The sequence below is a fragment of the Seriola dumerili genome, unplaced genomic scaffold, assembly GCF_002260705.1.
Source record: "Seriola dumerili isolate Sdu_G_001 unplaced genomic scaffold, Sdu_1.0 BDQW01000226.1, whole genome shotgun sequence".
Classification (NCBI taxonomy): domain Eukaryota; kingdom Metazoa; phylum Chordata; class Actinopteri; order Carangiformes; family Carangidae; genus Seriola; species Seriola dumerili.
Genome location: NW_019174481.1, coordinates 3,416,783 through 3,441,441, shown reverse-complemented (window position 1 = coordinate 3,441,441; position 24,659 = coordinate 3,416,783). Strand labels below are relative to the sequence as shown.

Below are 24,659 nucleotides of genomic sequence, written 5' to 3'. Positions count from 1 at the left end.
TGCAACTGCAAAAAGAAGCGGTGACATGGGGCATCCCTGTCTTGTACCACGTTTAAGCTCGAAAAAAGGGGACAAATTATTATTAGTACGAACAGCAGCCACCGGAGAAGTATATAAAAGTCTGATCCATGATATGAATTTATTGCCAAATCCAAACCTCTCCAGCGTGCTGAAAAGATAGCCCCACTCCACGCGGTCGAACGCCTTTTCAGCATCAAGTGAGAGGATGACCTCTGGCACACCAGGTGGAGAGGGGCTATAAAGGATATTAAAAAGGCGTCTGACATTGAAAAAAGAATAACGATTCTTAATAAAACCTGTTTGGTCTGGTGATATAATGGAAGGAAGAACATCTTCCAGTCGGCGTGCCAGAACCTTGGCAAGGATTTTTGCAGAAATCATACATTTATGTCTCTTATTTCTGATGCAGAAAGGACAATATACTGCACATTTGTTTGGAAACCACTCACCCTCTGGAAGTCTTGTTGTGCAGCATACAGTTTCAAAAAGCTTTTGTATGTCAGAGGCAGCTCTCAGATTGATACCACTCTCATGTCCGTCTGTTACACATTAAGCTAGAGCCAGCAGATGTGTAGCTTAGCTTAGCAAAGACTGGAAACAGGGAAATAGCTAACCTTGCCCTATCCAAAGGTAATGAAACCTGCCTACCAGCACCTCGAAAGCTGAAAATGAACATGCTTTATCATGTTTGTTTAATTTGTTCAAAAACCAAAGTGTAACAATGTCACTTTGCAGTTTTACCAATTACCTGCCAACCTCACGGTGACTTCAAAAACCACTGTAAAACAACCCATAAAACCACAACTTGTTGTTTTTGCACTTTTGCATGGATTAAAACAAATAAGATAAAAATGTGTTAGTAAGTGAGATTTAAAGATGCTGGTGGGGTTTTTTTTACCTTTTGACAAAGCCAGGCCAGCTGTTCCCATCTGTTTTCAGTCTTTGTGCTAAGCTAAGCTAACCGACTGCTGGCAGTAGCTTCCTATTTACTGTACAGACATGTTAAATCTTCTCATTTAACTCTCTGCAAGAAAGTGAATACGTGTACTATGCATGTTACATATAGTGAAGGGTGTTTTAGTTCATTTGCTGTGGTTTGGACTGCGTTATGTGAGCCAAGACCGGTTAGAAGCAAGAGTCTTTTTAAATCAAGACGTTTAATGGAAAAGCAACCTATGCACTTAAAGAATTATCAGCTGTCACACTGAGTCTCTGACTTCTAACCATCTGTTGAGGCACTCTATTAAAACCCCTGTAATCTCTAATGACTGATCCCTGATCCAAATTAATCTCAAATCCTGAAATCTAATTGAAATTGAGTGCTCCCAGGAAGTGCTTTCAGCTTTGTATTTTTCTATATTTTCACAACTAAGTCAGGGATGCAACAGGTTGTTTCAGAGTTTTGGAGGTAAATCAGTCCAGGGATCCTTATTTTGTGAGACTCCTCTCTGTGGATAGAATCAACAGAAACAGTCCTGTGATTGCAGTTATTACTTTAGCGTGTGCAGCAGTTTTGATCCAGCTAAAATGACCTGTTGTGGTATTTAGTGTTACTTTATTTCACACATGAGCCTTAATTTAAGATGATGCATTCTTTGTGGCTGCGTTGAAAATGCAGAGCTGATCATTGCCAACAGGAGGTGAGTTAGTGGCACCATCACCTCTGAGCTGCCATGACAAACATTTGTCCTACGCACTCACTGAGCAGATATTCAAACACCGGCGTAAAGGACAGGTCAAGGCAAACCTGAAATGCTAGAAGGTTAGAGTAACCTGTCTCTTAAAACTTTGGTAAATATTTTTGCTCCCGAAACTTGGATTTTAACTTGTCAAATTCCATTTTAGTTTGTTCCGGCTAAATATTGACCCAGCTGTGTTTCCTGAATGTATCCTGATCTCTAATTAAGTGTGTCAGCAGCTCAGGGTTTTTACTGCTGAGCGCCTGTAAAATGTCTTCCAGGATCATAATATAGAATCAGTATGTGATGCCACTGAAATTTAACCCTGCAGGGAGTTATTTTCGAGTTTCGGGTTTTTACAGGTGTCATTGACTGCTGTATATCATAGTGTACCTGTGTTCATACTGACACAGCCTGTCCCTTTCTTTAGCAGAGAAAACAAACCTGAACGCTGAATAAAGAAACAAAAGAAGACAGAACATCAACACAACCTTTAACCCAGATAATGTCCTTTCCTCCTGCAAATTGCTGAGTATACAATTAGTGTTTCTACTACAAACTTTTGTTCCTCATCAGAAGATAACAGATGGCTCAGATGTTAATGGATTAGGACATTTTGGGAACTACACTTCTTCACTCTCTTGCCAAGAGGATAAGATTGATACAACTCTCATACATATATCTGTTGTATCGATTTTCTTATTTAACCCTCGGCAAAAAAGCAAATAGGCGTATATTCCAAAATGTCGAACTGTTCCTTTAGGACCATGTTGAGTAGGAAACTGATCACATAGTTAAGAGGCTTTCTTATTCAGTGGTGGTGGGTAACAAGTGTAAACTGGAGAGGAAATAGTTTCTCTTAGGTGAACTTGAATCTGAAGCTGCTTGTCATCTTAGAATTATAGGCCTCATGTGTCATAGTCATAAAACAAGCCTGATCACATCAGATTCTCCCTCAGCGCAACACAAACACTTCTCTGGAACACCACCTAACTGTATATATGGCCAGTACGCTGTGCCAGCATTCATGTCAGGCCAGGGGACAGAGTCCAAGAAGCTTTGTTTTACGATGTTTATTAAAGGACATGTGCCACAGAACTCCAAAACAGCTCTTTCTCAACCCCGCCCTCCACAACAGGCTCCGTTATTATCAACAGCCAAGCGTCTGACCCTGTGTTTCAGCCCGTCACTTTGTCTGTCTGTCTGTCTGCGCACCTGCTGTTTGTGCTGTGACACAGTTGTGCAGGGAATTGTGGGCAAAGATATTTTACAAGACATATGCATTGTGGGGGACGGAGCCTTCAAAAAATAAATGGATGGCTTGTTTTTATGACCTTCGCACAATGAAGTCTCCCCCTTTTGCACTTTTGCTTACATAAAAGTAAATCAAGAATGTCCAAGCTGTGCTTGGCTTTTTGTTGTCATCCTTCAAGCTGTCTCTCATTTACCCTTTCTGGTCTTGTATTTATTTATTCTCTACACTGTTGTTGCTCTCACACATATACAAAGGTTTCATTTAATGCCTATTCTCAAAGATATTTGTTTTTTAATTGTCTCTCTCGTTAGTGATTTGAGTGTCCTAGATATAATGTGAGATATGCTATGCATGCCAAGTTTCTAATCTTTAGCATTTATTTTCACCCTTTTTTTGTTTGTAAAGCTCTCCTTTTGGCTTATCCCCCTGGAGCCTAATTAGACCAGCCTCACCTTCTGCAGTTAAAGGCAGGAAACAAGGGGAGTCTGTAGAGAAGCAGGGTGTACTAAAGTTCAGTGATCAGAAAGGTTTGAGATTGTGAGAAAGAGGACAGAAACCAGCAGAGAGAGGGGCAGGGAATGTCCTTTAGTTACCTCTGGAGGGACTGTCTTCTTGGCATCCCCTCCTTGTGTCCTATGGGCCCCATTTGTAAATTTTGAGGGCCGTGACCCAGGTCATAGCAGAGATCAGAGTGTGTAAATCAGAGGCCTCTCTCCCCCTGGAGACTCCACGACCTCCCTGCTGCACATCCTGTTAACCAGCATGGGAGCAACAAAGCCCAAAGCCTCCTGCCAAGTTCCTTCAATTCTCGTGAGCCTCTCTACACCAGCTCGACAAGATGATCTGCAGTTTGAACTTGTGTCACTGTACAGTACATTTGTTACACAGATAATTAATCTGTGAAGAACCTTAAATAGCACCCCTGGCAAAGTATATTTACTCCAGTACTGTACTTACATTACCTTAGCTTTGAGGTACTTTACTTTACATTTATTTACTGTTTACTTGAATTGTAAATTCAAGTAGTTAAAGTTCAAGTTAATCCACCTTCACCAGCTTCATCATGTAACAGTATTAAGTAACAATTCAACAATATAATACATCATAATAGCAAAGGGGCACTTTTCTGCATGAATACTTGGATACGATTTTATCACTTTTTTATACACTTTTGCATAAACCTGGAAAAAATTTTCGGCCACTGACATCATCAACTTCAAAGTTGATATGATGACATTGTTAGCCAACACTTGCTTATTCACTCGTGGAGAAACATTATCATTCATTTGGAATCATGTTTCTGGCTTCTTGTTGAATTTATGTTAAATATTCAATCTCATTTTAGCTCTGTTTTGGTTTCCGCCAAACACCTGAGGAAAATATCTGTCTCTTTAGCTGCTGAATTCTCCACTATGTTTACCAGCTAGTTGCTACCTGTGTCTTCCTGCCGTTTGGTGGTGAGCAGGTAGTGTACGGTGGTTTTCTCTAGCTGTCTTGTTGGAAACAGCCTCCTGATGTGGCTTAAACATGCAAGATGGTGAAAGAGGTGATAGTGAACAAAAACAGTGATGTTTGGGGTCAGAAAACCCTAACTTAAATATGGGCCACGATTAGCTGCTTTGTGGGTTCAGGTAAGATCAAGTGCCAAAATCCTAAATAAACTTAAGGGTTACATGGGTACATAATATGTCCTGTATGATATGATAAAATGAAATCAGAGATAACGAATACAGATAAATGTTGCCCTTATTTTGGTCTAAATTTGGAAAGCAGCAAACATTTCATACCAACAGAGTTAAAATAGGAGCGACACTTCTGCACCTCTAGGCGCAGTGTCCTTGATATTTGTGTGTCTGGTTTAATGTTGCAGATCCCAGATACTGCCTACAGACAGACAGACAGACAGACATGTCCACTGCTGGTGTTTTCTCCCGGCTCAGTTAGACCTTGGTGGCATGCAGACAAACAGGGAGTGGCCTTGGGACAGGGAGAGAGAGAGGGAGGGAGACGGGGGAGATGGAGAGATGGTAAACACATGCCACCCGTAGCTCTGGATGGGTGGGTGAAGTGAGGAGATGGAGAGGTGTAGAATGATGATGACATGGGGGGGGGGGGGGGGAAGGGTCCACCAAGCGTTTTTCAAGCACAGGGCTGTTGTTGACTGTGAATCCTGCTGAAAAATATACTTGGATCGTCTGTTTCTATTGCTTTTTCTTTTATTTTCTGTCCTTTAGGTCAAAATGAGAATGAAACAAGTGCAGGTGATTAACAGTCAGATCCAGACTGTGGGATTTGTAAATCTGTTTTCTGATACACAGACTACTGGGCAACTTGTTCATTTGTTTATGCACACATGGGGCTCTGGAGGCACACTGTACAAACATACTGTTAGATGTAGGCATCGGTGTTCGGCAAGATAAATACTGTTAAGCCAGATTTACACCCTGATTTCTGACTGGATTTGTAGAATTAAGAAGATCAGAAAACTGTTTTTCTGTCTCTCTCTCTCTCTCTCTCTCTCTCTCTCTCTCTCTCTCTCTCTCTCTCTCGCTTCTGTCACTGTATTATCATCTCTCTTTCTGGTTCACTGAGTCTGGCTGTCAAGTGCCAGCATGCTCTACTTGGTCTTGCACGTCTTACTTTAACTTAATGGATAGCTGCCAGAATTTAATTTGTGGTTTGGTGTCGGTTTCCCTCTCTGGTTCCATGTTACTGGTTGATGCCCTCCTGGTTGAAACTGCAGTAAAGTTTGTAAGCCTCAGGAACTGCAGATGCAATCCTATAAATAATCTGCACCGTGAGAGGAACGTGGGTGCACCTGTGTTACTTTTGGCATGGATATGCACAAGTATTAACTGTGGCAACCACGAGTAAAACACTTTCCTTTGTTGCAATGTTTATTTTGGACATTCTTTAGCACCTCTATTTTTCCCTACAGTGAAACACTTTCAAACAATGGTGTGTTGTTGGGTTTTTGGGCTTATATTGTAAAAACTGATTTGAAGGAACACCTTTTTAGAGTATTTTTGTAATTGGTCAACTTATTAATGACTATGAAATGCTGTTAAACAGATAAATGAGTTCCCCTTTAAAGCTGTATTCATACAGATATCAAAGCAGTATGCTGTAGTAGAGCTGTGTCTGGCAGGTGCCCTGATTCCACATCATGTTGTTTTTACAGCTAAAATAAATTCACTTTTCCACACCCCCAGGTCAGTTCAAAGCCTTGTGTAAAGTAGGTCAAAGTAAAATGGAAAATGGAAAATCATTTAACCTACACTACACATACATACAGCAGGCAGCCACTTAGCAACACACAGCCCAAACTGACCTGCTTTCCTTGTTCAAACAGGCACTTCATGAACCTCATGCTGGAATCCAGCCAAGCAACTTCATGCTCATAAACAACTTTCACACATAAAAGTTTTAAATATAAATATATAGTATAATATTTAAATATATAGATGTGCAGAAAGAGTTTTATGGCGATTTCTAAATTCCTATAGTGCATTGATTTACAAACTCTATCCCAGTGTAGAAATACTTCATTTCATATTCAGATATCTTTCATACCATTATTTAGGTTGTACACTTCCATAAAGACCATTAGAGCAAAAATAAATTGGTTTCAAGTTATTTGTTCCCCAGCATTAAACAGAGCTATGCTAAGCCAGGATCATAAGCAACCATGAAAAAGTCAGAACACTGCGTGGTGTACTGTTGGAACATGTAGATTTAGGAAACAGAAGAAAGGAACAACTGCATGAAATATGGAAATATGGTGAGAAAGAATTGAAAAAAAATCAAGATAAACACATTTGTGGTACATTTTTGTTCAATTTTCAAAAATTTTATTTTAAAATTCATCAAAAAATATATAAATTGAAACATTGTTGGTCATAAAATATGCTTAGATACACTTCGGTTAAAAATCCACATTTATTTATGAGATTGTGTTTTGTTTCTTCATCGTCAAAGTGGTTGTTCCAGCTGCAAAAAATGTTCATGGATTGTTTGAAGAAAATGACAAAGAGTTCAAATGTTAACAGTCTCTAAATTTCCCCAGATCTCAATCTGATGGAGCAATAATGTGAGATCTGCTGGAAAAAGTGCGATCCATGGAGGCCCCACTTAGCAACTAACAGAACTTAAAGGGTCTGCTGCCAACGTCATCGTGCCTGATGCCACACGACTCCTTCAGAGCAGGTCAGAGGGAGACCTACACAATTTTAGACAGGTGTTTTTAATGTTGTTGCTTCTGCACCTAATTTTTGCCTGTATACAGAGTTTTGTGTTTAAAAATACATGAAAGAGATGAATATTCTTCAGTTAAAGGTTAAATAAGGCAGAGCAAAGGGGCTTGTTTAGTTAGTTATTCTAAAACAACGGTTGTCTTGAAATTACTCATCACTATTGTGATGATCAGAGCGATGCTGCACTCTGCTGGACAGAATGCAAACCGCACAACCTGAACCTGGTAGTAATAATGTTCCTTTTCTGTAGATGTATGTATATTGAGACACATTAAAATGCATTTGTGGAAATAAATGTGCAAAAATAGCATCAAGCAACCCAACACTCACAACAGAACAACAAATTTAGCTTCTATCAACTTGCCCTTGTGACATTTGGTAATTTAAAAATAATCTGCTCTAGTTTCAGTGGTCAGATAAGTTACAGTGTTGTTTATGGTGGACATGCTTGTAGGAAAACTACATATAAACAAGATAAAATAAACACTGGTTTTTGATACTTTAAAAAGGAACATTAACATGAATTATTTCATTTTACATGTTTAAGGTTTCTCTTACGGCAAGAGACTCTGGATTACAGTTCAATTATAAATCATGTATTTTACCATTGCAGTGCACCGATTGAAATTTAATAGGCTGATGTCACTTCCATAACTTGGCACTCTGCCTCAATATCCAGAGTTTATTTACACATCTCTGTGCAAGCATGTTGCCTGTATACCTCTACTGACAAGTAACAGAAAAAAAAAACTTTGGTGAGCAAAATTGACCACATATCAGACAAAAGGTTGACTGTGTACTGTGATAAATTATTTTGCAATTAATTATACACAAATGTAATAAATACAACTAATAAACTATAGTTATTACAGTTGTCACAACTTTAAAAAATATTGTTTACTCTATAAATCATCAAAGCCTCAAAGTCTGTTAATTATGGTAAGCAAAAAAAAACCTTAAACAGTTCACATCTACTATAAAATAAACACAGGACTTCCACACTTCCATCTTAATAACCAAATTTATTTCAAAACATCTGAACAAATGAGATGTAGGCCATTCCAAGTGAAACTGATGGTGTCCTCTGTTCCACAGCGCTGGATCGGCACCTCACAGCTTCAGTGGGCACTGTGAAGACAAGAGATCAGTCACACTCCATCTCAAAAATATTCACATTCAACAGCCAACAAAAACAAAACCGTCTTTTTCAATGCTTCTGCGTAAACAGGACACTAACAAAGAACAGGGAAATATTACAGACTCTCCTTTCAGGTAATTTAGTAATTGATTGTGAAGTATCAGATTTAATATTGCCAAAAATCGATCAGTGTTTCTGCACCGTGAGTCCTGAGATCAGCACAGAGGACCACAGGACTAACCCTGTACGCTGACATGGCTGAAATGCATGGTAAACCACAAGTCACAAGAGTTCAACTGTCACTGAAAGTGGTGGGCAAGCCAATGTCATCAGGGCCAGGAGATCAAGTGGGTCACAGCTACGCTTAAATCAAATATGAACACCAGTACAACATATAATACGGTTCAAATGCCAAGCAATAATCCGTATCTTTGTGAAACAGTTCATTTTTCGTAAAAAGTGCCAAAGAGCTCCATTCAACTCCATGGTAGTACAAAGCTGCTGTGTTTTTGTATTACACTTCATTAAAAGCTGTAATGTTTTCCTCACCTCCCATTTACATAAATTGCACAATATAATGCTGTTCAATGCAACTACTTAATCTACTCACTTGCATCAAAATTTATTCATATTGATTGCACAGTTGTATCATTACCTCACACTGGAGTTCATGATGTCTCTTACACTGTGATAAATTCTTGTGCAAAAACTATGTTTATTACAACTGCTGGGTTTTTTCCTTAAAAATATTGCTGTTTAGTCTATAAAATGTCCAAGTACATGTGTCTATTACACATCACCAGAGCCCAAAGCTACATCTTCAAATTGCTGGAAGGCTTATAATGTTGACAGTTTAATGGTGTCAATGATATAAAGTCAAACACACACTGGTGAATGGGTTAACAGACATAGCTGGGCTCATGTCTCCTCACCTATCGCAGCCTCCTGGCTTCTCTTTCAGACTCCAGAAGTGTCAGCACATCTCCTTCTCTGACTGGGCCCTTCACGTTCCTGATGATGGAGCGGTTGCTATCATCCATGAACTCAACACGGACCTGTAGGTACACAGATAAATTACATTAACAAGTTAAGACCTTTGCACGTTAAAATCTCACATGATGGTCGACAATTATTTACACAGGAACTGGTGCAGCCATGACTTAATGTGTACCCCCCAGTAACTGAAGGAATTACAGCAATCACATTTATAAATGTGCTGAGCTAAAATGATTGATCATTTGGCTGGGTCATTTTAACTGATTATCATTTAAGTCATTATTCAAGCAAAAAATATCAAAAGTTCTCCAATTCCAAGTTCTTTAATATAAGAATTTACTCCTCTCCCTGTTTACATGACTGGAAATTGGTTATCTTTGTGTTCTTAACACAGAAAAAAGTATTTGCAAACATCGACATATTCTCCATGAAACTGTAGTGGGCATTTTTCCCTATTTATAATATAGGACAAGTTTATACAGCTTTATTTAATAGACCTAACAAAAATTACTGTTTCACTGACAACTTTTCTAATAAATAGGTTTGAACACAAGAAGAGTTTGAACACATCCGCAGAGCTCAAGTCCAGCTTTATTGTCTTACGAGATATTTGTCTTTGCGAGCCAAAAGTCAGACACATGAAAACATGAGTGTTTCTGAAGGGTTTACCAAAGTAATCTTAAGACAACTAAAACATCTATTTAAAAAAAAATTATTTATTAAAGGCTGTGATGTGACTTTTGGGTATCAGAAGTCCGGAACAATGGTACTGCAGATTTTTCAGCTGTCTTTTGCTACACTCACACACTCGTTTTGAGTAACATTACTACCCATAGCAAGGCTACAAACAGGTTTAGGACCTTTGCAAATGACAATAAGCCAACCTGCAGATAACCTGCAAGGGGAAATACATTGAAAACGTTTATGATCATGCTAAACTTGTCGGGGTTGTTCGGTAACTTATTAAGGAAAGAGAAGACCGAACAAATCCCTACGTTAAACAGATGAACCGTCGACCCTGAAACATTAGCTATGTTAGCATACCTGTGTACATTGTCCCTGGGAACCAGTTCTTCCGAGTACTTTGGTAACCTGAAAGTAAAACAAAATTTAGATTAACATTACAACTTTAGGAATAATTGTTTTCTACAGTGGCCACACACAGTCCAGACCAGCATGCACGGGACTGACGGTGAAGCAGCACAGGTTGTGGCATGAACAGGCCTCCATGATGGAAGCACGAGAGCCGACCTGCCGTACGCTAATCGCTGCTTAAACGTTAATTTAGCTTCAATGTTTTGGCACTGTATGAGACAGCAATTGTTTCTGAAGCTGTCTATCCGTCTGGTTACGTTTATTTTCACCATATTAAGTATTTTCTTACTCTTGCGAGCTTGATCGGCTGCACGCGGCTGGCGTCCATGTTGTCAGGTTAGACCGGAAAGGAAGTCACGTGGTGCGCAGACGGTATATATCTCAACTGTAATCTTTTAGTTTTTTAAAATTTGACCATTTTAATTAAATTATAATTAAATTAAAAGTAATTTTAATCACGTATGTACATATGAACACAGTAAAACGTTTTATATTAAAAAAATAATTTTATTTTATATTCCTATTTCCTTTTCCGCTAGATTGGGAAATACCATTCACAAAAGCTTCCATGGGTGGAAACCTGGGCCATACCATTATTCTCTGTATGTGTACTTTAAATTTAACCTTACAATGTGAAATAAAAGACCCAGATAAATGTACTCTACATGGTTTTGCCCACTGTTGTACATGATTTGTTTCTTAATGTTTTGTATTATATATGGAATTCTTGCAGTAACTATGAATACTTTTATAGTACAGTATACAGTTCTTTCATTGGGATGTCTACAACAAACTACAAGACTACATATCTACATGATCCCTTTTGTGTATATTTCCAATCCAAAAAATCCAAAACTGGATTTTTTTCTGGCTTGCTTTTATTTTGAAATGACTAAACTATTTATGATATGGAGTTTTTGCAGAGATAAACTCCAAACAGGGATTTGATTATGAAGAATAGAAATGAAAAGATACACCTAAGGCTTTCGTAAAAATATAGAGAAAATAGAATTTTTTAATACTAAATGTTAAATTCTGTTGTTTGATATTACAAAGTGAGGCTTATCTTTATTGTTCAGCACAGATGCTGTAGCTCAAGCTATCTTATGTAATCTATCTGTACCATATGAATTTCCTGTGAGAAAGCTATCCATAGCCTCGTTAGCAATACAATACTGTCATCACACCACTCCCTCTCCTCTTCCTCCTCTCTCAGAGCTCAAAGCTTTAAATCACAACACTAATCCTTGTGAACAGTATTTTTAACTTGTGTTTGACAGAAAGAACAGCAATAGGATTAGAGAATCAGTGAGGAGGCTGAATCCCTAACTCATGCAGTTGATCTTCTTGCACGCTGAGAGACAAGCACGGGAGCTCTTACTTTATCTTTGTTTCAACCTGTAAGCAGAAATTTTCAAGGGACAACATCTTGCTTAAATGGAGATCTTGTGGAATATTGTTGTTGTCGTTTTTCTCTGACTTTATCTGAACCCGGTACAGAACTTTTGCTGTTTGGTTTTTTGTCTTCTAAGGAGCGGTCACAATGGAGACTATGAAACCAAAGGTGAAAGTGCTAAAGAAGCGTCGCTCTAGTCTTTTTGCAACCGTAAAACGGGAAATTAGTTTTTCACAAAGCATTGAAGAACAGGAGCATGAATTTCCTTTTTCACAGGACAGCTCAGTGAAACCATGGACATCTATGAACAACCTTGATGCTCCTGATGAGAAAAAAAATGAAACAAAAGATCAGACCAAAGACGCACCAAACCCAAGGCAGTCAAACATCGTCAACCTCAACGTGGGTGGAAAGGTGTTCCACATCCCGAAACATTTGGTCCTCCGACACCCAAAAACAAGGATTGGTGTCCTTGCCCTCTGCGATGATCCAGTCAAGCGTCTGACACTCTGTGACGATTACAATGTTCAGAACAACGAGTTCTTTTTCGACAGGGACCCCATGTTTTTCCACTACATATTCCACTTTTACTGCAGTAATGTCCTGTGGGTTATGGACAGCCTTTGCCCTGTCAACTTTGAGGAAGAGATGTCATTCTGGGGACTGAAACTGAAGGACACTCCAAGGTGTGCTGCAGATAGTTGATAGCCTACTACGTGTATTGTGTGGCTTGGTCTGTTACTGTTTGTGTATTTCAAGCATGATTTTGAAAAGTAGTTCTTGTAAAAATTGGTGGTAATTCTCCTCTTCTTCTGCTCAGGTGCTGCCGTATTCTGTTTGAGGAAAAAGTGGATGACATCAGAGACCAACTCAAGGTCAACCAGGAGCTGCTTGATGAGATTAAACCTCACCAGGATGACGAAGGATACAAGAATATGTTTCTTGGAGACCTTCGAAAGGCTCTCTGGGACCTGATGGAGAATCCCTACTCCTCATTGTCAGCCAAAGCCTTTGCTGTGTTTTCCAGTCTCTTCGTGCTCATCTCGATTGTTGCCATGACAATGAATACAGTGAAAGAACTCAGGCAGTACAAACTCGCTGGCAAAACCTACATGGAGTGGATAGAGATCGCTTCCATTCTTTTCTTCACCTCAGAGTACTTTCTGCGGTTAGTCACCACATCCAACATCAAACATTTTGTGAAGAGTGCCCTCAACTTTGTTGATATGGTGGCTGTTATGCCCTACTTCATCCAGATCATTTTTGAGACATTTGTTATAGATGCAGAAGATGTCAGTGGGCAGCAAGATTTGAAGACCATGGCTAGGGTCAGTAAAGTCAGCAAGGTGCTCAAGGTCGTCAAGCTGATGCGCATCTTCCGTATCTTGAAGCTTGCCCGTCATTCTACAGGCATGAGAGCATTTGGTTTCACCATCCGCCAGTGCTCTGAGCAGGTATGTAGGAATATCAAATGAGAAAAATCTAACACAAACACAAAAAATACCCATTGTGGACATCTTAAACTGAGGTGACACGCACAAAACAAAGGAGCATACATGTAATTCCCAAATGAGCTGAAAGAAAGCGGCTATAATCAATATCTTATATTAACACTAGATCATATGATTTGTGACTTGCAACTTGTACTGTTAGTGTTAAACTTACTGTTTTTGGTGTAGTCTCACCATTCATCAGCATTTCCGACCACAGAGGGGAACTGTTTTAATTAAAAAGCTAGCTAGTTAGCAGCTAGCTGATAAAGATAGTGGAGCATTCAGCTGCTCAAGAGGCAGATATTTCACGAAGTTGGTAAAGTCCAAAAACATTACTACACTTGCTACATGGCCATAAACGTGACTCCAAATTGATGCTTCTGTTTCACTACATCTACTGGATGTGTACTAAATAGTTTTGCTAACAAGTTCACCATAACTTCCTCAGGAACCTAGAAAGATTTACAGAAACTTTGGTGGGAAAAGAAGTAACACATAAAAGGTTGACAGGTTCCATGTACATGTGCCAATCATGTCAGAAGTCAAATAATAATTTTATAATCTGTGATTTGCACAGCTAGCGTAAGAATTTAAGATGCTCCTCTTCTTTTTTTTCAACTTACTACTGTACTCCCTTCGGTGATCCCACCTGTGGCGACACTGATATAATACATCTGACACAAGGTTCTTCTGTACAGGAAAAATCCTCAGCCTCATCCAAATAAGAGTATATGTTATTCTTGGCTTAGTAGTTTTTGACAGCTACTGTTTATTTGGACCATTCATGCTGAAAATACCATGTGCACATTTTGTTAATACATAAATATGTAGGTATTCTAGATCAGTCATAATGAACAATATTAACATGTGACCTGATTGGTAGCCCAATCCAAATATAAATGGGCACTGCTGTTGACGTATAATCCTCCGTCATTATTTAGGTGTGCTGTCTGTTTCTATTCATTGCCATGGGCATCTTCACCTTCTCTGCTCTGATGCACTCTGTGGAAGTGGATCAGCCCGGGACACCATTCAGCAGCATACCAGATGCCTGGTGGTGGGCTGCGGTGAGTAGGATGAACTTCAACCTCCAGACGGGCTTTGCCTAAATGCAAAACAGCAGGAATGAATAGCAATGAGGGCTTTATTTATGTATTTTGTGGCCAAAAATGGTATTTTAGTGACTTTACAACAAACTTGGCTGGATCCAAATGTTGTAATAATCTATTTTAGCTTTCCCCTTTCTTACATTTTTCCTTGACCATGAGCATGTATTGAATCAAAGAAAAATGGGATCAAGCCATGACGGACATAACAAAATGCAGCTTAAGCTGCATTTGACTACATATTTATATGATGCCAGGTAACACCTGAACTGCCCCTCATCTTAATGGGGATTGGACGAGCTCTTATGGCTGCTACTTAGATTCTTCCGGATCAGTTAGCATGGTTATGAACCTTGCTAAGCTGTTCCTCTTGACTGTGCTGAAGAGACTGAGGAGAAGCTCGGGGGGGGGGGGGCATTTCAGGGGTCAAGGATTAGGCATACCAGGATTTGTGCTGCCTGTCTAGTCAGACCAGGACAGAAGTGCACAGAGCAGGGCAATGCTATTTCTGTGGTTCTACCAAGCAATGCATTCATGATAACACTATATTTAAAGACTCATTGTATAATCTCTGTTTGTTAGTGAAAGGTTGGTTAAACCGACTTTGATATAGATGTCTTAAGCAGGAAAAAATATCCATCAAATATCATGGATGGGTGCTAGAATAAAGCCGACACAAAAGACAACTTAAAAAGTTTTTCAGCCTGTTCTGTGTTATCATTCCACAATGGGTTGCAAGTATATTTTGCTAATTAGCTATTTGGATAAGTAGGTATTATATAAGATCACTATCTTGGATTCTGTTTCTCCTCATAAATGAATTTCACAGGGCAACCAGAGGTAAAGAGAAGAGATTCATTTTCTCTGACGTTTGTTGGGATAGTCAGAATTAATAACATTAACAATTTTACAGTATTTTTCTGTCTTTGTTTTTAATGTACTAACAGGCCTTAGTATCACTGTACATCACCAACTTGTCTCTCTGTGTTCTTGCGCTCTCATGTAAGGGCGTTTGGTTTTTATTTATCCGGTGGCAGCTGTTAACTTAAATATGTCTAATCCTCTATAATACGGTGTAATGCATCTTGTTTGTGGCCAGACGCACTGATTGCTTTCAAGAGATGGAAAGTGTTGAAGTGCATTCCTGAAGGTTTATTTGATCCTGCTCGTTCCCAACTTGCAACACAAATGATTCGAATGATGCGAATGATCACAAATGATTAGTAAAAGAAACATTTGAACTTTATTGGATTCTCATGAGGCCATGTCCGAAGAGTATTGTGGGGCAGGATGAAAAGCACTATGAGGATGAGCCCTCTCTCTTTGGAGCAAAATAAGGGAAATCCCACTTCTCTTTTTCCACCAAGTTCTCTATATTTTGTAAATATAAAAACATCTAAAAATATAAAAACCAGCGCAGGCAGTCATTTATTTCATGCAGATAGTAAAGCACATTTCCGATGATGCATGTAAGATGGCTCACATTACTCTCTTCCTACAGGTCAGCATCTCTACTGTGGGCTACGGAGATGTTGTCCCTATCTCCTATCTTGGCCGCTGTGTGGCTTTTGGCTGCATCTCGTTTGGCATCATCCTCAATGGCATGCCCATCTCCATTCTGTTCAACAAGTTCTCCGACTACTACGCCAAGCTGAAGGAACAGGAATACACGTATTCAAACACAGAGCGCACCTTCCAGCTCAAGAAACGTCTGAGGCGTAAGTTTGACGGCTGCTTTGAACCCCAGCCAGACGACTCCGATGATGAGATACACTACCGGCCCAGTGGAAGGCAAACCATCCGTGAGAGCGAGGACTGAGAGAAGCTGCCTGGTCACTAAGTCGCTAACCCTAAATGGCCTTATCACCCATGGGTGTAGAAAGTGTGAGACCCCATCTGCCTCCAACTCTGAGCCTGTGTGATTTAAGATAAACAATCTAAGGGGGGGGGCAAATGAGGCAGCAGCAAGTTGAGATAAGCTTTAAGCCTCAGCTTTATAGTCATTGCTGTTTGCACGCAATGGGTGATGACTACTCTGTCAAATAGACAAGATGCTCCTGCTGGACAGCTTGTTGTCTGTCTCCAAGAATAGCGCCCGGCTGCAACCAATTCTGACTAAACTGAAATAGATGTTTGACAGAAGGAGGTCAGGTAGTAACATTATTAATGAAGCAATGTTGCGCTTTGAAGGGAGCAGGGTGCTTTCGAAAAACTCTTTTCATTGGAAGTGCTATTAATGAACTGCTTTGGACAACTACATGGTCTCTTACATGTTACTTTACATTCCTGATACTCCGCAGCACAGACAGTATTACTTTGATTTCAGTCTTCTGTAAAAATTTTGGCTAATAGCTGGTGAAGCATCATGTTGGACTGTAGTCATTGTTTTCCACTTTTTTAGACTGAGGATATTTAAATGTTCAAGCAATGAAAACTTGAGAAAAATCATCATCATCAACATCACCCGTGCAAAGCTCTCCCATCACGTGCCATGCGTCATGCGTAGCATTCTTGTGGAAACCGCACCTTTTCTTTCTGTCCGGTCGCTCAGCGTGCTCTTGACTGTACCTAAGTGGGAGGGGAGGTGCAGCAGGGGGGGGTGTCAGTAGCTATTAAGATCATGAGTGTAAATTTGTTCTCAAGGATTACCAGGATTTCCGCTTGCACCTCCTGCCTGGTTGGACAGGGGCAAAAGTCAATGAGGTCCTGCGCTATTTGAGTCGCACTGAAAATCTGATCAGGTGTGTACGATCAGGTCCTATTCAAGTGCTTACAAGCCACTTTTATGAGTGATAGCATATCAGTTAGTTTCTGATATAGGTTTCTCACACAGGAAAATGCAGATAAGAGCTTATAATTGTATAAGCAGCAGGTCAATGTTTGGCACAGTCCCTGCAGGGAGTGAGAACTAAGCTTGAATGTTGCTGGACTTTTAATGTCAGAATCAAGCATGTCCCAGTTCTGTAGTAAGAACTGTCCCTGCACTGTGTGCTGGCTGTGTTTAGCTCTTCAGCTAAGATCATTAGACCAGCTCCTGCCCTGGGCAACAGTTCTCCAAAGACCAAAAGTACAGTAAGCAAATGCATTATCTCATCTCAATGTGTTGTACTGGCTACTCACTCAGTGCTATGGACAAAGACTGCAGTTTTTGTAGTAGATCTGCTCAAGACCGGTCTGTTCGGTGCATTGGAGTACCATTTCGTTATATTACGCCCACTGACCCTCTGTCCAGCTGTGCTGAAGATGTGTTGTGCCTCTGGTCATGACAAAACACCCTGCACCTGCATTGGTCACCTCTGATTTACAAAAACACAGCTTTATAAAGTATTAGTCATTAGTTCCCCCCAAATGAAACACATTTAGGGACAGTGAATTATTGAGTGAAATATCAATATAACATTATAAATCTTTTCATTTGAGTTTTATGCAAATACAAAAATACTTGTTGAAGGGTAAGAATTTATTTATGAACTAGTGACAGATGTGACCACATTCTATTTATATTTTTCCTGACACAATAGTAGCCAAAAGATTTCAAACTGATTTCAAACTGATCAGATTGAAGTTTGTTCAGTCTGATCAGTTTTATACCTCTTGTGCATGAATGATTGTAACTGTATGAATATTATAAAAAAAAAAACTGCATTGGTTAAAAAGTGTAAACAGAAGGTGACAAAGGCAGAGGACATTTTATGAAATCTTACAGGTATTTTTTAGCTATTTAATTTATTTCATTCCTTTTTCAGAGTTGAAAATCTATACAGTATATTACTCAGTGACTGTACAGAATACTGTGAAATGTGTCATTAATTTTCTTTATCGTACATAAAAACAAAACAGAAAAAAACAATTAAATGCAATACAGGCTGGAAACCATGTCAAACACAGATTTTATTATGTATTAAAATATGTACTCCTCAATTCCCATCAAAAGTGAAATTCTTGCTGAATTAAAAAAAATCTCTTCCTCATATCATTCTTGTATCATTATTTTCCTTTAAATACAAGAGACTTGACGTTTGTGTCTATTAACAGACACTTGTCTCATTCGTCTGAGGGTCGGTGCTCCTGTCTAATAGTATTACAGGATAAGGTATTGGGAGAGATGCCAGTGGTTTAATGGTGTCGTCAGGATCAATTAAAAGTCAAGAGTACTGAGGGATTTTGGCTGTCTCGTGTGACTCTGGCTGGACAGAGTGGACAGGAATAGATGCAGTCAAAAGGGACATCAGGGGAAGGTCAGGAAGACAATCAGACAGACACAGATACACAGGAAGACAGACACATACAGAATATTCAAGGATAGATGAACAACAATTTGACTAAAATTATTGCTGATAAAAAGCTAATATTTGATATATAGTATATAATTCTCACTTGATATGATATGATGACATGATGTAAGAGCAAGACGTTGAAGGTTTCGCAGGATTACTGTAAAATATACACTTCATCCACCAAACGTAGGGCAGACACCAAATGTACCCGATACGTTTGGTGGATGGCATAAAACCTTTGATGACCTTAAAGCAGCAATAAGAGATCTTAAGTAATACATAAGTGTTAGCAAATGGGTGATACTGAAACAGCCAGCAGACTGTTCCACTCTGGCTCTATTCGGCACTTTAGATGCTAATTGCTCTACTGGGTTTAGCAGCAAGTCGCTAACTGTGTCTGTCTGCTGTTAAAAGGTTCATGAGAGCAGCTCAGACTGAACCAAGACGTTAAGGTTACGATTCATAAAACCAAAACGATGAGCCAAAAGACACTAAAACTCCCCCACTGATGATTCACTGTGGGTTCATCACTACAGACAGTCAGTCGATCCATTGCTTATATACAAACGTGGAGCAGCTTTAAACTTTACGTCCTCAAAAAGACACATCAGACAGAGAAACTTGAAACTCAGATGTTTCCTTTTGTTCAAGAGAGGCATGGATGATTTTGCATCTATAATTAATTTTGCCCTGAAGTGCAAAACAAAACAAAACAAAAAATTTGGCAGAAGAAATCAACCAAACAGAAAACAATCAGCTTTCAAGCTTTCGGTTCACAGTTAACATTTTTCTGGAGTCTAATGTTCTGTCAGCGGTACAGTGGCGAGTAATATGATGAGCCAAACAAAGTGTGGTTAATTCGATATCTGTAGAAAATATCTGGGTGGACTGTAATGAACAGCATGGACTTTAACCTCCTTCTACAAGGGATAAAGGACAGGGATCAGAATCAGTGAGGTGAAAGGATTTAGACATGACTGATACTTACATCTCTACCTCCTGCTCAGAGCAGCAACTGAGAGTCATTACTTACCAGTGATATCGTCATTAGAGGTTAAAATGCCAAGCATAGCCAGAAGTACGTTTAATACATTAAAGTGCCACCTTTCATGTTTTTCATCAGCGCTGCAAATATGAAACGGTCATCACTGGCATGTTTATGCAACTACAGTATGGCCCGGGGTGACCATGTGTGTGAATAGTTGCGTCAATATCCTTGACATCTTTTTGCCAGTCGCACTCTGTTCCAATTAGCTCCCATCCCTCAAGAGGTGCCAAGATAAGGTGTAAAAGCCACTCACATTCAAGGAAAATTGTTCACCGTAATAACATGAATTATGACGTGATGACAAATTTCAAACAAACATACGTACATGCCGTGAGCGAAATAGGAGCTTAGGCACGTCTCTCTGAAAGAAACAAATTAAAAACCACTAAAACCACATTGTGATCTGTAAACACAGGGATTATTAGCATCTGAACTGCTTGAAATGTATCTTGGTTTTATTGCTTTTCTCAATTAAGGCCCAAACTCAGACCTCTGTCGGAGCTGTGTGATGTTCTTGTGAAGCTCAATGGCCCAAAACAATACAGAGTATTTCTTTCTTTCTTTCCTTCTTTCTTTCTTTCTTTCTTTCTTTCTTTCTTTCTTTCTTTCTTTCTTTCTCACTATGAGACATTTTTTTTTAATCTTAATGACAGTTTCAACCTTGAGGAGACTTCGCCTCACTATCATGCTGAGCTCCAGATCAGGACATGCTTTTCCCTCACCAAGGCTGAATACATGTTTCCAACAAACATGTGGCCTCAAAGTTTTTTGGAAACCGTCACTGTGGGTAACAATGAATATATAAACCCCCTCATGTTCGCCTCAGAAGTCACCACTCTCCACACGCCCAACGTCGTTCAGTTCCTACCTCCGCTGACCAACTGAGGAGCAGTAACACATCATACAATGGCTGCCGCTAAGCGTCTGGCGTCTCTCATGGTGGTGCTTGTGGCTGCAGCGAGTGTGGTTCACGCACAGGAGAGGATTAAGATGTGTGGCAGAGAGCTGATACGTCTGGCCGTCTCATCCTGTGGGAACTCACGGCTAAGGAGAAGCATCCCTGACGTAAAAATGGGCCAGCAGCTGCCCGCTCCTCACTGTAAGTACTTTATGTTACATTTTTAAACATATCATGTGCATGGGTTGAGAGACACTCCTTGCAAACATCATCACAGATGTAAGTGATATTTACCATTTTAAACATTTAAAGCCACATTTGTGCACCGTCTTACATAACAGTGTCTGCTGCTGTGCAGGAAGATGCCTTACTTGGAGTTTGTCATCATTTGAGTGACTATCTGATCCATCAACCCAGCAAAATACATACGGGCTTCCCTCCAAAATGCAAAACCTTTTTTTTTATTTTTATTTCCTTTGCAGTTTCACAGAAGGTTTCCAACTGAAACCAAGAAATCTTGTGTGTTTTCCGGTTATCACTCTTAATTCCACATATCTTTCCCTCTCCTCTGCACAGGGGACCATGACGCCTCCACAGAGGAATGCCGGGCTTCAGAGACAGTGCACATCCATGCAGAGTCTGACGAGGAGGAGGACGTCGTCTCCTTGGCTCCTCACTGGTACCCCATGTCCTCTCGGATCAGACGAGCTGCTGGGAGGATATCTGATATTTGCTGCGAGAAAGGATGCAGCATGAAAGAGCTGATACAGTTTTGCTAGACTTAGCTTCCTACTCGTCACATGATAAAATACAGTCTTGGTCTTGGTTGGTCTGAGCTGCAAGTTTGTTTAAAGGGAAACTTTACCAAGTTGCCTAATGCTTGAGAAGTCACATAAAATGATTTTGCTATATTTCCAGTGATGACAAACACTGCACATCAGTAGTTTTATATATACTGGATCATATTTAATTAAATTATTGTCTATGTCATGAAGCAGAACAAAAGATAAAATCACAATGTACACTGAGTTTTACTGAGACTGTCAAATTGAAATGATTGTTTATTTTGTACTAAAGTAATTTATTCTCTCTTCCTCACTGTAGAAAAAAGTTTATTTCCAACCCTCAAACTACACTGAAATAAAGCTTTTGATGATTGTTTATGAAACTGTATTTTCTTATCTGTGATTTCTCAGCCTTTTTGTGATGGTTTCTCAACTTCTATTGGTGCAACGTCACAAGGACACCAGGTTACTCTAGGTTAGTTTGCAAGTAGGTGGAAGTACTTACAACAACATGATAACAATATTAATTTGTTGTAATTCCTAATGTAAACATTAATACTTATACTTATACAACAGTGGTGCTCTCTCTGATAGCACTAAATCGGATTGAAGCCATTGGCTGAGCCATTCAGCTCCATAATAACAGAAATAATCTCTGCAACCCGGCCAGTTCCTCACACTGACGGGTGTATAATTCCCTCAATGGATAATCAAATATGCTTCTGATTATCTGCCACTCTATACTGCAGGCGTCCTAAATGACTCCTAATAGCAAATGAAATCAGCCAACAGTGACTGATTGGTTAATTGGTTTTATTTGGGGACGGACGGATTGTGTCGTGTGCACAATTGGTTTTTGAGAATCTGGTTTTATTTTCTGCGTTATCTGACAAAACACCCGAAGATGAATGTTAAATTCAGATCAAGTTAGAAGCAGATGATGCTGTTTGGAAGGTTTTTAACTACAGCCGCTAAGAGAGAGCAACAGTCTGATAATGTTTTTAACAGTTGGTTACATCTGGCAAACTGCTGCCAGCCCTGCAACTGGCTCTACATACACTCTTTCAACACAGTAAACCAATTTCTAAGCTTGAGCCTTGTCCCTGATCCTGTGGTAATCGTGTGGAGTGGGGAACGCTTCAGGTAGTGTAGGGTTTGTGAACACAGCCCTGCGATGACCCCTCCCCCAGCCAACCCCCTCATCAGGGCCAGGTTAGAAAGGTGCCTGTCAATTGTGGCTGGAAGCATTGGCAGCAGGTAAGTGGTTAAAAAAACAAACAAACAAATAAACAAACATACATCATTTTATACCATGGTGAGCCAACTAATTCTTTTTCTAGGTTCACCTGCTGTTTTGCCTTGAATGTTTTTATCTTGGTTGTTTTTACCTTGGATGTTTTTGCCTTGGTTCTACCTACTTTGTTTGACCTCATGGTTTATTTTGCTTTATTGGTTTCATTTGTTTAGTCAGCTGGGTTGTTTGTTGGTGGTTCTTTGTTCTTTTAGTCCTTTTTGGTTTAGTTGTTTGTTTTACTTGTGATAAATTGTTTTGCAGTAGCTTCTCTTTTGGAGTGTAGCTCAGTGCTGCAAGGTTCGGAGGGTAGGCACCATGAGGTCCCCACCCTTTACGCATGCAAGTAAGAGAACTGGGACACAAGTGTTCTTCGGTCACGCAGTAGCACCCCTGGGTGCTCCTCAGTTGTCTGCCTCTCTACGAGTGGCCTCAGCTCACTTTTCTTTCCCTTATGTTGAACTGATTAAGTATTAGCACCAGTAAACTTGAGTTGTTTTCTAGAAAACTACTATTGCACTGCAAGGAGTAAAAGTGGGCAAGTAAGGCAATGATATTTGAGGGCATTTATTTCATCATCTACAAATCAAATTATGTTTTTAAAATGAAATTATGAATTAAAACTAAATTACAAAAATAGGTCGCACTTTATTTTAGTTTTGTAGTTTTATATTAATTTCCTAATGTATGACATGTGGTACTAATTATAGGGAAAATGAGGACAGTGTTGATGGTGTACATTTCCAATTAATTAATCGCTGGTATAAAATAGACGAGGGGTTTTGGTCTGGGCTACAACTTCAACACTGTTTTTTGTTTTGTTTACAGTATGCAAAATTATGAGAAGCATTTTTTTTGTGATTTTCTAAGGGGTTTTAGAGATGTTCATTTGCAAAAGAAATTAGGAATATCCCCAGAAAATGTAAATCGCATTGAATCTAAAAATGTTTATCATACATTTTCAGTTCAGACTGAGCTATGGTTTAGAGAAGTGAGTTTTGATAGAAATTGTGAGCCAAACTAGTCACTAACTTCCCATTTTTGTTTTGTGTAAGTTATTCAGTTGGACATGTGAAAATAAAACTTGTCCGCAAACATTTAATGTAACATAGATGGAGAAGGTTTCTAAGAATAATTGAATAAATAAAAAATATTTACTTGGTTTAGTTGTTTCAAGGAAATTCTTCTGAAAATCTAAAATTACTTAGAAACTCAAACCCAGTATTTTCTTAATTATTAACTCCAAATTGAATAATTATTTCCAGGAAACCTAAAATTACAAACATTTTGCACAACTGTAAATGAAAATGTCAACTTGAAAGTATGATTTTATTCATAATAAAGTAATGTGCACACCTAAAATAGATGAAGGGAAGGGAGAGCAGGGGAGGGTAGGATGTGATTTGACACAGCAGCTTTATGCAGTGTCTCATGTTAACCAGCAGAGAGTGACAGATATCTGATTTTAAGTGATGTACTCTGCTTTCCGTTCGCCAGCAGCACTCGCCTCCTCACTGCTGACACTGGGGAGCTGCTTCATTCTGCCAACATAAGGCTGTAACTTCTGAATTTTATTGTCACTGCATCAAGTTCAGGCCTTTCTGTTGCATCTCTGCCACTTTTTCCTCCCATGATGATCAGTCTCTCAAAGCTCATTACTCTAAAACGCTCAATCACCTCAAGTGATTGAGGTGATCCTTGTGACAAGAGGAGAAATCTGATCAGAGGACACTTCCAGGCCTCAGCCCATCATTATTCAGTACCAACATGAGATGACAAACGCACGGCTGCATGAGGCCTCTTTTGATGGGGCTTCTCCTTGTGCCTGTTTTTTGTCAACTGAAAAGCTGCGAAACCGAGTAATGACGATGAAATCCAGGCCTCTCTCTCCTTCTGTCTTTCTGTCTCTTTGTGTCTAGTTCCAGTTC

General features: G+C 39.5%; 3 protein-coding genes across 3 annotated transcripts; 2 read left to right on the top strand and 1 right to left on the bottom strand.

Moving 5' to 3' along the window:
- Positions 1 to 8,210: 8,210 nt before the first annotated feature.
- On the bottom strand, positions 8,211 to 10,797 carry rps28 (ribosomal protein S28). The gene is made up of 4 exons (XM_022755349.1): positions 10,727 to 10,797; positions 10,387 to 10,434; positions 9,279 to 9,401; positions 8,211 to 8,336 (listed from the first exon to the last, which is right to left on the bottom strand). The coding sequence occupies exons 1-3, from the start codon at positions 10,763 to 10,765 to the stop codon at positions 9,279 to 9,281; spliced, it is 210 nt and encodes a 69-aa protein (XP_022611070.1). The 5' UTR covers positions 10,766 to 10,797; the 3' UTR covers positions 8,211 to 8,336.
- A 1,137-nt stretch (positions 10,798 to 11,934) lies between these two features.
- Positions 11,935 to 16,408, top strand: LOC111229021 (potassium voltage-gated channel subfamily V member 2-like). Its single transcript, XM_022755170.1, has 4 exons — positions 11,935 to 12,519; positions 12,654 to 13,287; positions 14,268 to 14,393; positions 15,934 to 16,408. Exons 1-4 carry the CDS (start codon positions 11,981 to 11,983, stop codon positions 16,249 to 16,251), a joined length of 1,617 nt encoding a protein of 538 aa, XP_022610891.1. The 5' UTR covers positions 11,935 to 11,980; the 3' UTR covers positions 16,252 to 16,408.
- A 4,255-nt stretch (positions 16,409 to 20,663) lies between these two features.
- Positions 20,664 to 21,434, top strand: LOC111229157 (relaxin-3-like). The gene is made up of 2 exons (XM_022755362.1): positions 20,664 to 20,856; positions 21,232 to 21,434. Exons 1-2 carry the CDS (start codon positions 20,664 to 20,666, stop codon positions 21,432 to 21,434), a joined length of 396 nt encoding a protein of 131 aa, XP_022611083.1.
- Positions 21,435 to 24,659: the final 3,225 nt, after the last annotated feature.

Coding starts and splice junctions, on each gene's coding strand:
- LOC111229021 (XM_022755170.1), top strand. CDS start 11,981: ATGGAGACTATGAAACCAAAGGTGAAAGTGCTAAAGAAGCGTCGCTCT. Junction 12,520..12,653: donor AAACTGAAGGACACTCCAAG/GTGTGCTGCAGA, acceptor TCTTCTGCTCAG/GTGCTGCCGTATTCTGTTTG. Junction 13,288..14,267: donor TCCGCCAGTGCTCTGAGCAG/GTATGTAGGAAT, acceptor GTCATTATTTAG/GTGTGCTGTCTGTTTCTATT.
- rps28 (XM_022755349.1), bottom strand. CDS start 10,765: ATGGACGCCAGCCGCGTGCAGCCGATCAAGCTCGCAAGA. Junction 10,435..10,726: donor AGCCGATCAAGCTCGCAAGA/GTAAGAAAATAC, acceptor TTTTACTTTCAG/GTTACCAAAGTACTCGGAAG. Junction 9,402..10,386: donor CCCAGGGACAATGTACACAG/GTATGCTAACAT, acceptor GTGTACCTACAG/GTCCGTGTTGAGTTCATGGA.
- LOC111229157 (XM_022755362.1), top strand. CDS start 20,664: ATGGCTGCCGCTAAGCGTCTGGCGTCTCTCATGGTGGTGCTTGTGGCT. Junction 20,857..21,231: donor GCAGCTGCCCGCTCCTCACT/GTAAGTACTTTA, acceptor TCCTCTGCACAG/GGGACCATGACGCCTCCACA.